The sequence below is a fragment of the Engraulis encrasicolus genome, chromosome 23 (assembly GCF_034702125.1).
Source record: "Engraulis encrasicolus isolate BLACKSEA-1 chromosome 23, IST_EnEncr_1.0, whole genome shotgun sequence".
Classification (NCBI taxonomy): Eukaryota; Metazoa; Chordata; class Actinopteri; order Clupeiformes; family Engraulidae; genus Engraulis; species Engraulis encrasicolus.
Window position 1 is genome coordinate 49,276,269 of NC_085879.1, and position 13,541 is coordinate 49,289,809.

The 13,541-nt window shown below is 46.5% G+C and overlaps 1 protein-coding gene and 1 long non-coding RNA gene across 3 annotated transcripts; both read right to left on the bottom strand.

Moving 5' to 3' along the window:
- Positions 1 to 1,056: 1,056 nt before the first annotated feature.
- Positions 1,057 to 1,858, bottom strand: LOC134440233 (uncharacterized). 2 transcript variants are annotated; one of them, XR_010032934.1, is made up of 3 exons: positions 1,772 to 1,858; positions 1,385 to 1,619; positions 1,057 to 1,162 (listed from the first exon to the last, which is right to left on the bottom strand). It is a non-coding gene; the product is annotated as an uncharacterized LOC134440233 (long non-coding RNA). The 2 variants fall into 2 exon arrangements; XR_010032933.1 differs by having other exon boundaries at positions 1,057 to 1,619.
- A 7,122-nt stretch (positions 1,859 to 8,980) lies between these two features.
- On the bottom strand, positions 8,981 to 10,172 carry LOC134440048 (uncharacterized). Its single transcript, XM_063189976.1, has 3 exons — positions 9,824 to 10,172; positions 9,472 to 9,657; positions 8,981 to 9,354 (listed from the first exon to the last, which is right to left on the bottom strand). The coding sequence occupies exons 1-3, from the start codon at positions 10,170 to 10,172 to the stop codon at positions 9,080 to 9,082; spliced, it is 810 nt and encodes a 269-aa protein (XP_063046046.1). The 3' UTR covers positions 8,981 to 9,079.
- Positions 10,173 to 13,541: the final 3,369 nt, after the last annotated feature.

Genomic DNA, 13,541 nt, shown 5'->3' on the forward strand with positions numbered 1-13,541 from the left:
TTTTCAGTGTTGCCAGATGTGTCTGACCAAATCCCGCCTAAAAGGTTCTCAAAAACCGCCAAAATGCGCTAAATTCCGCAAATTACATTGACTATGGGCCCAAACGGCTTAGAAAAAAAAACGCCAAATGGCCAGTTTTTCCCATTTTTGCCCGCCGACGCTCATCCCAAGTAGCCCAATTGGGCGGGCACCCGCCCAATCTGGCAACACTGAGCGTTTTGGGTCTTTCAACAGCAGCTGCCTGTTCACTGCGCTCTCCCACTCACCAGTAGATCTAAATAATATACAGTAGCTTTTACATATGAAGAGCTCTTTTCCAAAACGCTATATCCACCATTTTTGACTTGTTGCATTTTAATATTGGATGGAATTGACCGTTAAGAACTCCCATCATCTATGTGTGAATTCTGGCCTTTCAAATGTTTTGAGAACACACTTTTTAAACCTCCATAAAATGCGTTTTGCAATGCAATGGAATTCCCAATACAAAAATGTCAATTTCCCAACATTCTATAAAATGGATACATCTCATTTTGGAAAAGAGTTCTTCATAGAGTTTCTGTAGCTACCCCCACGCACCAGCGGAGCAAAATAATATACAGTAGCTAAGCTTTTACATGTAGTGGCGATATTGTCACCATGATGGTTTTCCTTGAAATGCCATTAAACTGAGGGGACCACAGGACCTTAACCCATTGAGTCCTGGAGACTCATACGCTGCATTCAGGTTCTTGAGATTTGAGCCGTTTTATTAAAAATGTAGGCAAGTTAGAGCTTAATGAACACATTCTAATGCAAAATGACGGTCATTGCTTTTAAATGGGACTTTGTGTGTTGTGTAGCTTTTACATGTAGTGCCCGTAGTCACCCCACTCACTAGTAGAGCACAAATAATATACAGTAGCTTTTACATGTAGTGGTGGTATGGTCACCATAATAGTTTTCCTTGGAATGCCATTAAACTGAGGGGACCACAGGACCTTAAAGAAAGAACGGCACCATTTGAATTGGTCATTAGATTTAGAACTGCGCAAGTGATCATACACACCAAGAACATGGATTTAATACGTTTTATTTGTAGCTCAAAAGGTCACACATGAAACAGTCAAGAACCATTAGAAGGACCAACCAGCAGCGCATCTCGAGCTGAGAGCAGGAGGGCCTAAAAGGAGACGCAAGAGCCATCAACACAAATAACATTACACACAACATATTACCAGTTGAATCTTCAGCCATGGATGAAAAGTGTTGGGATATATTCTTCCGACTGGGACATAAGGAATTTAAAAATGCAGTCCTCTGATCTAAAGATCACATTCCTAACAATTAGGCCATAACTGATCCTGTGCGAGAGGTTAGTAGGTGAACATCTTGCATACTGTACCTTCCTCTGAAGACTGGGAGTCAGAATTCTCATCTTCCAAGTATGATATTATTTATATTTGGGGTTACTTCCCAGTAATAGCGAGTATTGCCACCATGGCCATCTTCGCCTTCAGCCTGGCCATTATTGCCATCCCCTTGGCTACTGTTGTGGTCACCTTCCTCAGAAGACATGCCATCAGATTCCCCACTGTCACCTTCCTCAGAAGACTGGCCATTAGAATCCTCCTGCAAACCTGGGTTATGCAAAAAAGAACCAATCAGAAGCATTGCAGACAGTTATGGCAGATTATATTTACATATCCATGGTGATCTTGTTTTAGGGGAGAACTTTCTGTGGCTGCCACTTCTGTGTGTAAGGAACGTTGATTAACATCTTGCTACCTACCTTCTTCAGAGGAACTGCCATCAGAATCCTCATCGCCGTCACCTTGGCTACTGTTGTAGTCACCTTGGCCATCAGCCTTATCTGGGTACGCAGAGATAAACATTAAAAAAAAAACCTGCAAATCTCCAGCAAATAAGATTTGTGACTCGCTCCATCTTGAGAATTTCATGAAACAGCTTTACTAGAAAAGTGAACCATTTGAGAATTAGAGGGAGATGAGGCACTGCACACTGGAGTGGATGTTGTTCTTTTTTCCATTTTTTGGAACGCATTTGGCCCAATGAGTCTTCACTAGAGTTTGCTCTTTTTACCAACCCCCATGACCCAGATGTGCGTTGTTTGCTCCAAAAAAAGGGAGAGAAAAAAAGTATCCAGTGCACTGGGTTTCATAACGAAAACTGCATGAAAGCACAGGAACCGACTTTTTTAAAGGGACACTGCAGGATTTTGTTCATTTCCAGAATCCTTGCTGCCCATTCACTAATGATACCCTTTTTATGAATATTTACGCTGGGAAAATGAATTGAGAGCAACAAAGTATCTAATGTAGTAAGCAACTTTGGTTTCGAGAAATTCACCCCTGGATAGCCTCACATCCTGTATATATATCACATCCTCTATGTGCGTGTGTGCGCGTGTATGTGCGTGTGTGTGTGTGTGTGTGTGTGTGTGCACGCGCAAGGCAAGCATGCATGTGTGTGTGCGTATATGTGGGGTGACCCTTGCTATCTGTTTATTAATGTCTTGAGTTGTGGCACAATAGAGACCGTCCTCCACAGAACTCCCTCAATCCCCATGTCTCCATGGCAACAGAAGACACACAGTGGCGAGGTGGAATGGCAGTAGCCAGGCCGCGCCCTCCTAGTGACGCAACACCTTCGGCATTGCAACTAGTCAGGTCAAGAGCAATCCAAGTACTTTCTGAGTTCCCGCAAATACGGGAACTCCTTTCACTTTGTCAGGAAGGAAACAACCATTAGCAAACCAAGGCAGGCCATTTGGAAAATGCTGTTTGGGAAATATTAATTGTTATGCTCTTGGTCAGACCAAGTCTCGAAGAGATTTGAAAGTCGATGATTACCAGGCTAGAAAGGTTGTACCACAGGCCTTTTAGAACAGCCTTGGCACTCCCTATTGACCCGTTCAGAATCGACGTCCTCATGAATGCGTGCGCATCGCTGACTCAAACACACCAGAGAGGTTCTAAGGGTATTACGAGAATCTCCACTCTTCCGAGTGGTACTGCACTCTAGGGGCGCCAACGGAGGACTGCAGAGTCCATTCAGAATGAGTGGCCTGTGCTCTCTCGACAGTGGACTCTAGGTGATCTGCAGGCATGGGTGAAAGAGGGAGTGGAGAGGCTGTATGTTAAACCTGGCTGTGATCACACACACACAAACTGTGCAGACCCTAAAGAGACAAGACCTGCCATCCTGAAGCGTGTACGTTGATGAGAAATACAGATTCCGAAAAGTACACTTATTGTGCTATTTTGAGAGGGAAGAGGCTGTTCCAGAAGCATATGAGATGTTTGTTGTTACAAGACATTAAACTACTGACTGGACTGAGGACATCATCAGGAATGCCCGTGTCTGTGGTACCCACTGCATATCTGAAGTTATCGTGACCATCCGTTTTCTTATTTCGGAAAAAAAAACACCTGGCTAGTTTCTGTACAAATGAACGGTGCATGGTCGATTCTGCTCCAACGATGCACACGCAGCCAAATTACGTCATATCTGTTTACAAACAGTAAAAGGGTCAATTAAGCCCCATTATGTCGGCTTTTTTGGCTGCAGTTCCACCAGAATTCCATTAGGGGCCTCGGCGTAGATCAAAATGAATAGGGCCCAATGGAGCTAGATGCTAAAGATGATTAATTTCACTCAAGTCTCCTCAAGAGCGCGCAGATTTGAATGTCGTTCTGGAGACTTCAACAAGGGTTTTACATCAAAAGTTTAATAAAAGAAGTACATATGTCCGTTTGATTTTTTACACGGGGAGTCTTTATTGCTCACAACGCGCTAGCATATTCTGCTGAGTGTGGGATGTCATAGACAGTCACAGACAATCACTTTTTAAGCATATACGTGGCTCCAAAAATCTAAAACTCAGCTGTGGGTATTTTCTATACATACTCTTTCGAAAACAACATTGGAATGGCAAGAGAAAAAAATATTGAGATAAAGGCACCATAAGGGGTATTGCTCCATAGGTCTCCATGCATTCTGAACTCCAAGTTGAGTGTCCCACCAGCCCCCACATGGAAAGAGGGTGGAACTGCAACCAAAATCACCTCGTTTGGAAACCGGAAATGCACCGAGAAACCATTAGGCCCATTCGATTTACCATCAACGTCTACATCCGCATACAGCCAGAAATGAATTCTGGATGAAAATGTTGCATGATGGTTAGATTTCCTTAGCCTGGCTGTCACGCAGACCCTTCGTGCTTTGTGCATCTTCGTTAAACTTCGTGAGCTCGCACAAGGGTCTGGAAATCTTAGACGAGGCCTAACGGAATCAGATATTTCACAGCCTGTCCAATCAGAATCGTCGGGGTGGGATCACGGGGTGGGGTATAATTTCCTGTCCAACTTAACAAATTTCGGTCATGTTGCGCCGACGAGGTGACATGTCACATGGAGCCAAACTATCACGGGATGAATGCGACTGCAGTGGTAGCTTACAAATCCTGCAGTTGCTTATCCCGTTGATGCTCGTCTGCCAGGGTCTACGTACCGCCTCCGAGGTCATGCGCCCATGAACTGGTTGGCCAACAGTTCACTCACGTGTGTGTAAGGACACAATGGGCCCTTCTCAAAACCTAGGACAGTGCACTTCCAAGTGTATCAGCCTAATTAGTCACACCCAGTGATTGGATACTCTTTGGTGAACTCTACGGAATATCCAATCACTGGGTGTGACTAATAAAGAGTATCCAATTACTGGTTGTGACTAATTAGGCTGATACACTTGGAAGTGCACTGCGCTAGGTTTTGAGAAGGGCCCATTGTCTCACACCCCTAGGTTTGCACTTCACCCCACTTCAGCTCCTCCTCCCCACCTGCCCCACATCCCCCCCCCCCCCACACACACACACACACCTCACACTTGTAGCGCTTTCAGGCTGACTGAGAACCGTGCTGGAGCCTGTTCCCAGGGCCGGTTTTTAGCATAGGCCGGCTAGGCGGTCGCCTAGAGCGCCATGTGAAGAAGGGGCGCCGAAATGGCGCTCTCCTATGCGTAATTTTGCGATATGAAGTTTTTTTATGAAGTCGCAATCAACAAAGACTGGCGAAAGCGCTCCTCACGGCAAAGCGCCCCTCAGCCAATAGTAATATCTCTTCCAACTGTCTCTGGGAAGTCTGTGAACCAATAAACAGACAGTTCTGAGAAAGGGGGCGGGACGAGTGACAGCGTGCGGTCTATTTTGAATTTGGAGACTCACTCGAGAGACAGAGGGGGCAAGCGCAAACAGTAGTGCTGCTCTGCTGGATGGAGATTATTATGTTCTCATTAAACCACTCATTAGCCTCAGTCTCACTGCAGGGCCAGCCCCGTGCTTCAGCGGCCCGGGGCCGCCCGGGGCTCAGGAGAGTGGCCGGCTCGGAGCTGCCGGCCCCGGGCCATTTTTTGCCTGATCGGACTCATAGCCGACCCCAGGCACATTCAGGTACACGCCTTGTTTGTGAAACGTCAGTCGGGCACAGCCCACTTTCGCCCCGCATCCGTATATAGCTCTAGTCAACATGAGCAACACGCAACAAGCCAAATCACAGAAGGACAACAACAGAACAACGACAAAGAAGGAGAAGAAATGGAGCAAACTCTGCTGGAGCAGGTCGCCGTTTGGCTCGTAGACTACGGACAAAGACGACAAGAACTGCAAAGAAAATGGCTTGCCTTTCAAGAACAGCTTAATTACATGGCAAAGTCGATTCAGAAGCTGTATGGGACGCAGCGCATGTTAAGAAGACAAAGACGCATGAAAATACAAGCAGCTCGACAACTGAGAGTGAACAGAAGGAGACGTGCGAGAGCACAGGTATGTATCATAAAATTGGTGGAATTTTTCCAACATGCATTTCGAATAAAAAAGTCCGTATTATGTCCGTATTATGTGTGTAGTGTTTGCTAGTAGTCTAGGCTATGCTCGTAAACATGGCTGAATGCTAGCAGGCTAGGTTTGGAATTAAGTAGGTAACTGACCCGGCGAACTGAGTAGCATAACGTCGCTAACCAAACCCCTTCTGTTTATTTGTCGCAGCTTGTTCACAGCTACTGCACTGAAGTGATGTGTCTGAAATCAGTGTGGACATATCCACGATCGAGTGACTGGTGGGAGCACACCGCCATGGCCTACAACGATGAGCAGTGGCTGAACGACTTCAGAGTGTCCAGAGAAACGTTCGACTACCTCTGTAGGGCACTGAGACCGGCATTGCAGCGACGAAACACCTCCTTTCGGCTGGCTATTCCATTGGAGAAACGAGTGGCCATCGCGCTGTATAAACTGGCATCAACCGTTGAATACAGGACTGTAGCCAACTTGTTTGCTGTGGGGAAAACTACCGTGGTGACGACTGTGCATGCCTTCTGCCGGGCCGTCATATCCTACCTCACACCAAAACACATCAAGCTACCCAGCCAAGCAAAACTGGCAGAGATGGCAGACTACTTCGAAACTAGATACGGCATTCCTCAGTGTGTGGGCGCCATAGATGGGTCGCACATCCCCATCACCAAACCACAGCAATACCAGTCAGACTACTGCAACAGAAAGGGATGGCATTCCATCATTCTGCAAGCGGTTGTTGACGGGAAAGGGATGTTCTGGGATTTGAACGTTGGCATACCTGGTCGAGAACACGATGCCACGGTGCTGAAGAAGTCAAACATCTGGTGGTGGGCCCTCGGTTCGGATGCTTTGTCAGGCAGAGTCAGAAACATCTGTGGTACCGACGTGGGCTACTTCATCCTTGGCGACTCTGCGTATCCTCTGCAGAGCTGGTTGATGAAACCTTTCCCGGACAGTGGTCGACTGACACAAAGTCAAGAGCTGTACAACAAGAGGACAAGCCGTGCCCGCTGTGTTGTTGAGCATGCCTTTGGGCGGTTAAAAGGAAGATGGAGGTGTCTGGGCAAAAAAAATGAATGCAGTGTCACAGTTGTTGAGGACATGGTGCTGGCTTGCTGTACACTGCACAATCTTTGCGAGCAAAACCTGGACGCATTCCTTGCAGAGTGGGACGTTCCGTCACAACTTGCTCAACCTCTCCGCGTGGCAGAGGAAGGGGAAAATGCCGACGCTGGAGCTGTCGTAAGACGTGCATTGGAACAGTGGTTCGCTGAACAGCAGTAGCCTAAAGCTTAGCTGCTATGGAAACAGCAGATTGATGGGCAACACAAAATGAACGTCCTCTTCGTTAGCGACAGGTGTTTTTCTGACCTTATGTGTGTTTGATGTTGCCTATGTTGGCGTGCTTAGCCACCGTTATGACCTTTGTGCCTACAAATAAAGGAACGAATGTATCGAAGACACGTCTCTGTCCTTTCTATCCGAACATGTGGTTTTGATAGTTGTCTGCTGGGTAGACAAATGTCTTCCCAAATAGCCTACAGCAGGCATAACCTCCCAGTAGGATGATGGGAATACAGGTTATTTATTTCATGTCCACTTTGTCCAGCACATGAAGCCTTTTTTAAATAAGCTGTGACGCAAACAAGTAATCTCAAACGTATGCACAAGCGCGCACAACGACATACCCCTGCCTTATGGTGTATTCACCATCACCAGTGAAACTGTAGGTCTAATGCATTAGGCCTACTGATTTCGTGTTAGACAGTCTTTTCAAAATAATCCATTACACTACAATAGGCCTATTACTATATTTCAAATGTAAGACACGTAGGCCTAAGGCAAACACAGCAAGCATAGCCTCCCAGTGTCCCCCCCCAGTGTCAGACACCTAGCTGCTGTGAATAGGTGTTGTCATCATGCCCAGTTAATCCCCCCAATCGCGCACAGAAGCATGAGCCCCGGACATAGCGAGACATGAATGTGCAGGTAGTTGAATAAGTTACCATGTGAAAGGAGACCAAATTCTGGAGACATAGCACCTTCATCACTTGCTATAGAAAATTATGAGCCCCGGACATAGCGACACACCCCCTCGTTGCGGCGTGCCACCTGTCTATTCATGGTGAATGTGCAGGTAATTGAATAAGTTACCATGTGAAAAGAGACCAAATCGCGGAGACATAGCATCTTCATCAGCTGCTATAGAAAATGATGGGCCCCGGACATAGCGACACACCCCCTCGTTGCGGCGTGCCACCTGTCTATTCATGGTGAATGTGCAGGTAATTGAATAAGTTACCATGTGAAAAGAGACCAAATCCCGGAGATAGCACCTTCATCAGTACCTATAGAAAATTATGAGCCAGGGGAATAGCGACTATTTATCAAAGTAGCCACGGAAGTAGCGTAGCCTACAAGTCGTTCAATCTGCATAACATCGGTGTGTGTCCTGCAGGGAATTCTAAGTGTGCGCACTATGGCACATGTCTGCAAAACGTATGCCTATGGTTTAGTATGTCTGCAAAACATGAGACACTAGGGCAGCAGAGTGAGGATGATTTTAAATAGGCCTAAGTCAATAACAGCTGTGCTTTACTGTGTGATAATGTGGCTGCATGGGGGACTTATCGCTAAATTCTGGGCAAATTATGGTTAAGCACTAGTTTGGGGTGTTTGGCTTTCTTATGGCATAATTTCATAAGATGCAACTTTGGCACTTCTGTTTGTGCTTTTAAAGTTATTTAGCCAACATAACTTTTTTGTTGTTATCAGGGCATCATGGGCACCACTACACTTAAACTTGGGATGTCATAGCTAAGTCATGTCGGCTTTTTTCTGCTTTTAGCCGCCAACTCTTGTGCCATTATCGTGATTTGGCATGCTTTCCACTGGACACCAAGTGTCTCACAAATACTCACACATGACATTTATGTCGGCTTATTTAGCTTTTGCGCTATTATTGCCGAAGGTCTGGTAGGCTATAGGCCTATCGCACGTTTCAGACAGACCGCCAAACACAGTTTGAAATTTACACAAGGGCTTTAATGTCAAATGGATGGAAATAACAATAACAAATAAATAAAGGCAAAAAACATTCAAATCCAATATCCTATAAAAAATACAAAAAGTCAAAAATGGTGGATTTGAAAAAGAGCTTTTCAAATAAAATAAAAAATGAGTAGGCCAAAAAATAGACTTCTACTCTTGCGCAGTGTTGTGCAGTGTCTACTTCTTGTTGATCATGGCGGCTAGCAGACTCAGCATCTCCTTGCCCCTGCTGTCCTCTCTTCTCATCTGCTCTGCCCACGCTTCCCTCGCAAGTTGCATCTGGAGGGCGAGTTCCTGCCCTAGTCGCTCTGTTTTTTCCATCTCTCTCTCTCGCATTTCCTGCTCGCTCTTCATCTCCATTTCCCGCAGCTTCACCTCACACTCCCGGTCTTCTCGAGCTACCCTCTCGAGACTAGCCAGCAGGTCCTGCTGATAAGTCCGTCTCTTGGGCTCTGTTGAGTTACAAAGACAACATTAGTACCATGTACAATAGCATATAGGGGCCTAAATCACCGCAAATAAATGGGTGTAGATATGAAGATAGGCTAGCTATATATTTTAGCCCATACCTGCTCTGGTTCTCGGGGGGATGTGATGGGACGGTTGTTGCCGGACCTCTCGTGCAGGTGGTCCCTCTCCCTCTCCCTCTGCATCACCCATGACCGACGTTTCAGCGTCCGACTCGACAACGCTGTCCTCCATCTCAGGCGTCTCACACAACCGGGAGTTGGGCTCCGGTGTTGGAATGGGACGCTCTAAGACGCAGAACATGGAACAGCGGGCGTTAGAGCTTTCCGATATGACTCGCAGAATATAGGCTAGTAGACATGTTTGCATGCATCATAGCCTTTAAAAAATATATATATATATAGGCCTAAAATAAAGATAAGTTTTTATAGTTTTAGATAGGCTACACTCTACCATTTTCTGCAGGCTGCAGTTCTGCTGTGTTCCGTCCCGTGGATTGACTAGGCCGGTGACCCAACACGCTGTCCATCAAGTCATAAAAAGGGAACTTCTTTGGCGCCACACCACTGCGACCGTTGTGTATTTTGGCCGCTTTGTAGGACGCCCGCAGTTTCTTTAGCTTCTCACGGACTTGTCGTGTTGTTCGGAACACACCGACCTTGGCCATCTCTGAAGAAATGAACTTCATCACGTCTTCGTTTCTGCACACCCCATCGATTTTCCTCTGGACTGAGTCTTCAGCCCAGATGGTGAGGAGCGTCTTCACGTCCTCCGCAGACCAGATCACGCGCTCAGCAGCCATCTTCTTCTTTCTTCGTTCTTAGTGTATAAAAAAATGAAATACTGTATGCTTCAGTCTCAACATCTGCCCTTTATTTGGTCTCGGACACTAACCCCTCCCCGACCCCTCCCTGACCTCTGCCCGAGGTTGACCCCGCCTCCGAGCCTCGGTGGCGCTTGATGGCCCATCGAATTCGACGGGCCAAAAAAACCGGCCCTTAGCCCCACAACCTGGCCCGGCGGCCATCTTTAGCACCTAGCCCCCTTTTGATGAGATCACCGTCAGCCCCCTTTTGTCCGGGCCAGCCCGGGGCTGGCCCTGCAGTGAGACCAAGGCTATTGCATGATGCAGGAGTTTCAGAGGGTGTTTTGGAACTATGTGATTTAATCAGCAACCGTTTGTGATTATGGAAAGCCTAATAGTTATGAGGTTACTATTTGGAATTAGAGAGAAAAATAGCTTTGTTTTTGATCAGAGAAATCGCTAGTTAGCATGCTAACATTAGCCAAGTATGCCAAGCAATGAAATCCAGTAAAGTAGCTGTTAGTAGCCTACTCACTACTCACTAACACCCACCTGATATCATAATACTTGCTTAGGTTGACAAGCAATGTAAAGTAAGACTGGTGCAATGTTTAAAACAATTTTAGCTGCCATATCTCCTTCCATCCACATGAATTACCTGCTTGTTGAAAGCTTAAAAAAACATTAATTTCCAGACCAGAATGACATAGCCTACATTAATCATGTAACAGAACCATGCACAGCAGACAAGTGAGGCTATTTACTATATTTTGTATATTATGAAATGCAATAGCGTGACAGCTCTTCTCCCTTTCTCTCACCCTGTCCCTCCAAACACATAGATAGCCCCCTTCTCATTCTCCTACTCACAAATGCACCACTATTTCCAGTCCAGAAATGAAATTGGTTTGGAAGACAGCACAAATGTGTAGCTTATTAAAATTGTTATGCTGCCATGCTTTGTGATGCTGTAGATAGTGTAGATCAATGCAGACCTCCTTGGTAGGCTTATTGTCTACACATGCATTTTACATGCAAATGTAGCCTACTGTATCACTCTCCTGGCATTTCAATTTCACGTTACAATTCAAACACATTGATAACCTCCCTCTCATCTGGGGTTGGGGGCCCCACCACCATCACATCCAACACACCACACAGTGAAGCTACTTTCATGCGACTCAATCTGATGTGTTGGTCGCCTGTCAAAAAGAACCACAAATCCATTTGATGAAAAACGGTTATTGTTCTTGATGCTATTTAGTTAAGCTTACTAAGGATATTAGTCTTGTGTTCTGTGAGGTATAAGAAAGATTTTTTTTTCTTTCAAAGGTAGGGGGGCGAGGGGGGGCGCCAGAAATCAAACTCGCCTAGGGCACCAAATAAGCCAGAACCGGCCCTGCCTGTTTCCGCACCTAATCGCGAACCAGCCGTCGTGTTCACGCCACAGATATTTGCGTTCGCGAACCGGAAAGTTGGTTCGCAATGCGAACCGCAAAATACTAGGTTTTTCTCCGCGAACCGTGACGACAGCGTGCTCGTCAGCAGGTTCATCCGGGTAACGCAGTCACGTGCGGGAAAAGTTCAGAGCTCGGTATGAACACGGGCGGTTCGCAGATAAACACTTAAGTGCTGAACGTAACTGGTTCGGGCACCGACTCCAGCTCCGTTCTGGTCGGCCTGAAAGCCCTATGGGTGTGCTAGTAGATCAAACTGGTGCGCGCTCATCGTCTCGTGCACATTTGTGGCCGACTTTAAATGCGCTGTGTTTAATAACTCCATCTTTTAATACCTCCCTCTAGTTCTCGCTCACATGCTTCTTCTTCTATGTCGATCGACGGCGTCAAAACTGAATGCACCTAATGAAAAACTCTGTGGTAGTACATCATGTACTGGGTTGAATTATCAAGTCAAGTCAAGTCGGCTTTATTGCCAATTTCTTTACATGCGCTGGTCATACAAAGAATTTGAAATTACGTTTTTTTTAACTTTCCCATGCAGACATAGACTTTAGGTGTGGATATAGACAATAACACATAGACACAGTACACATACGTTACACCTAGAGCAGTGGCAGAACAATTGCACACAGGGCCCAAGGGCAAAACACTGATAGGGCCCCCCATACGGCCTGCCATAGTCAAAATAGGGCCCCCAACACTAATACAGAAGGGCACCCACCACCCATGCAAGAGGGCCCTGGGCCCAGGGGCAGATGTCCCCCTTGCCCTCCCTATAGCTCCGCCCCTGACCTAGATTACCTATACAATACCCATACAGACATATAAATTGCAAGACTGGGCAACAGCAGACATACATAGACATACATATACTGTGGCCTTTACCAGCCACCACAAGTCAAATCAAAAGTAAATTCATGTTGTGTACAACATGAGGTAGATAGACTAATTAGTATCCCGAATTTGCGTTTGAGCATATAAACACTTCAGTATACCGAATAAGCCTTTCCTAGAAATGTTCATGTATGATCTATGCCATGGTACGTCATGCATGGTGTGTGTGTGTGTGTGTGTGTGTGTGTGTGTGTGTGTGTGTGTGTGTACATGTGTGTGTGTGTGTGTGTGTGTGTGTGTGTGTGTGTGTGTGTGTGTGTGTGTACATGTGTGTGTGTGTGTGTGTGTGTGTGTGTGTGTGTGTGTGTGTGTGTGTGTGTGTGTGTGTGTGTGTGTGTGTGTGTGTGTACGTGTGTGTTTGTGTGTGTGTGTGTGTGTACGTGTGTGTTTGTGTGTGTGTGTGTGTGCGCGTGTGTGTGTGCATGCGTGCATGCGCAGGGAAGCGACAGGGAAGGACAAAGGGGTCAGTTGTGCCAGGCCCAGAGAGAGACGGGGGTCAGAGAGAGATGGGGCCCAGAGAGAGACGGGGGTCATAATTAGGCCAGGCCCAGAGAGAGATGGGGGTCATAATTAGGCCAGGCCCAGAGAGAGATGGGGGTCATAATTAGGCCAGGCCCAGAGAGAGATGGGGGTCATAATTAGGCCAGGCCCAGAGAGAGATGGAGTTGTGCCAGGCCCAGAGAGAGACGGGGGTCATAATTGGGTCCTCATTACGTTGTGTTACATTATGTAGGCTATGGGGTGGGGGGGCCCTTTCAGATTATTTTGTCTCATGGGCCCCACCGCCAGCAGTTTGTGTGTGTGTGTTTGTGTGTGTGTCTGTGTGTGTGTTTGTGTGTGTGTCTCTGTGTGCGTGTGCCTGTGTGATTGAATGTGTGTGTGTGTGTGCGTGTGTCTCTGTGTGTGTCTGTGTGTTTGAAGTTTTTGAGTGAGAAAAGTTAAGGTCATGTACAAGTAGCCTACAACCAGCAGAGAGCGCCATTGCTTTGGTAAACCTTTCCCATGCTGCTGC

Excerpts from the sequence above, each read along its gene's own strand:
- LOC134440048 (XM_063189976.1), bottom strand. The coding sequence starts at position 10,172 with ATGGCTGCTGAGCGCGTGATCTGGTCTGCGGAGGACGTGAAGACGCTC. Across the intron at positions 9,658-9,823 it reads ACTGCAGCCTGCAGAAAATG|AGCGTCCCATTCCAACACCG; the intron begins GTAGAGTGTAGC and ends TCTGCGTCTTAG. Across the intron at positions 9,355-9,471 it reads CCCCCCGAGAACCAGAGCAG|AGCCCAAGAGACGGACTTAT; the intron begins GTATGGGCTAAA and ends GTAACTCAACAG.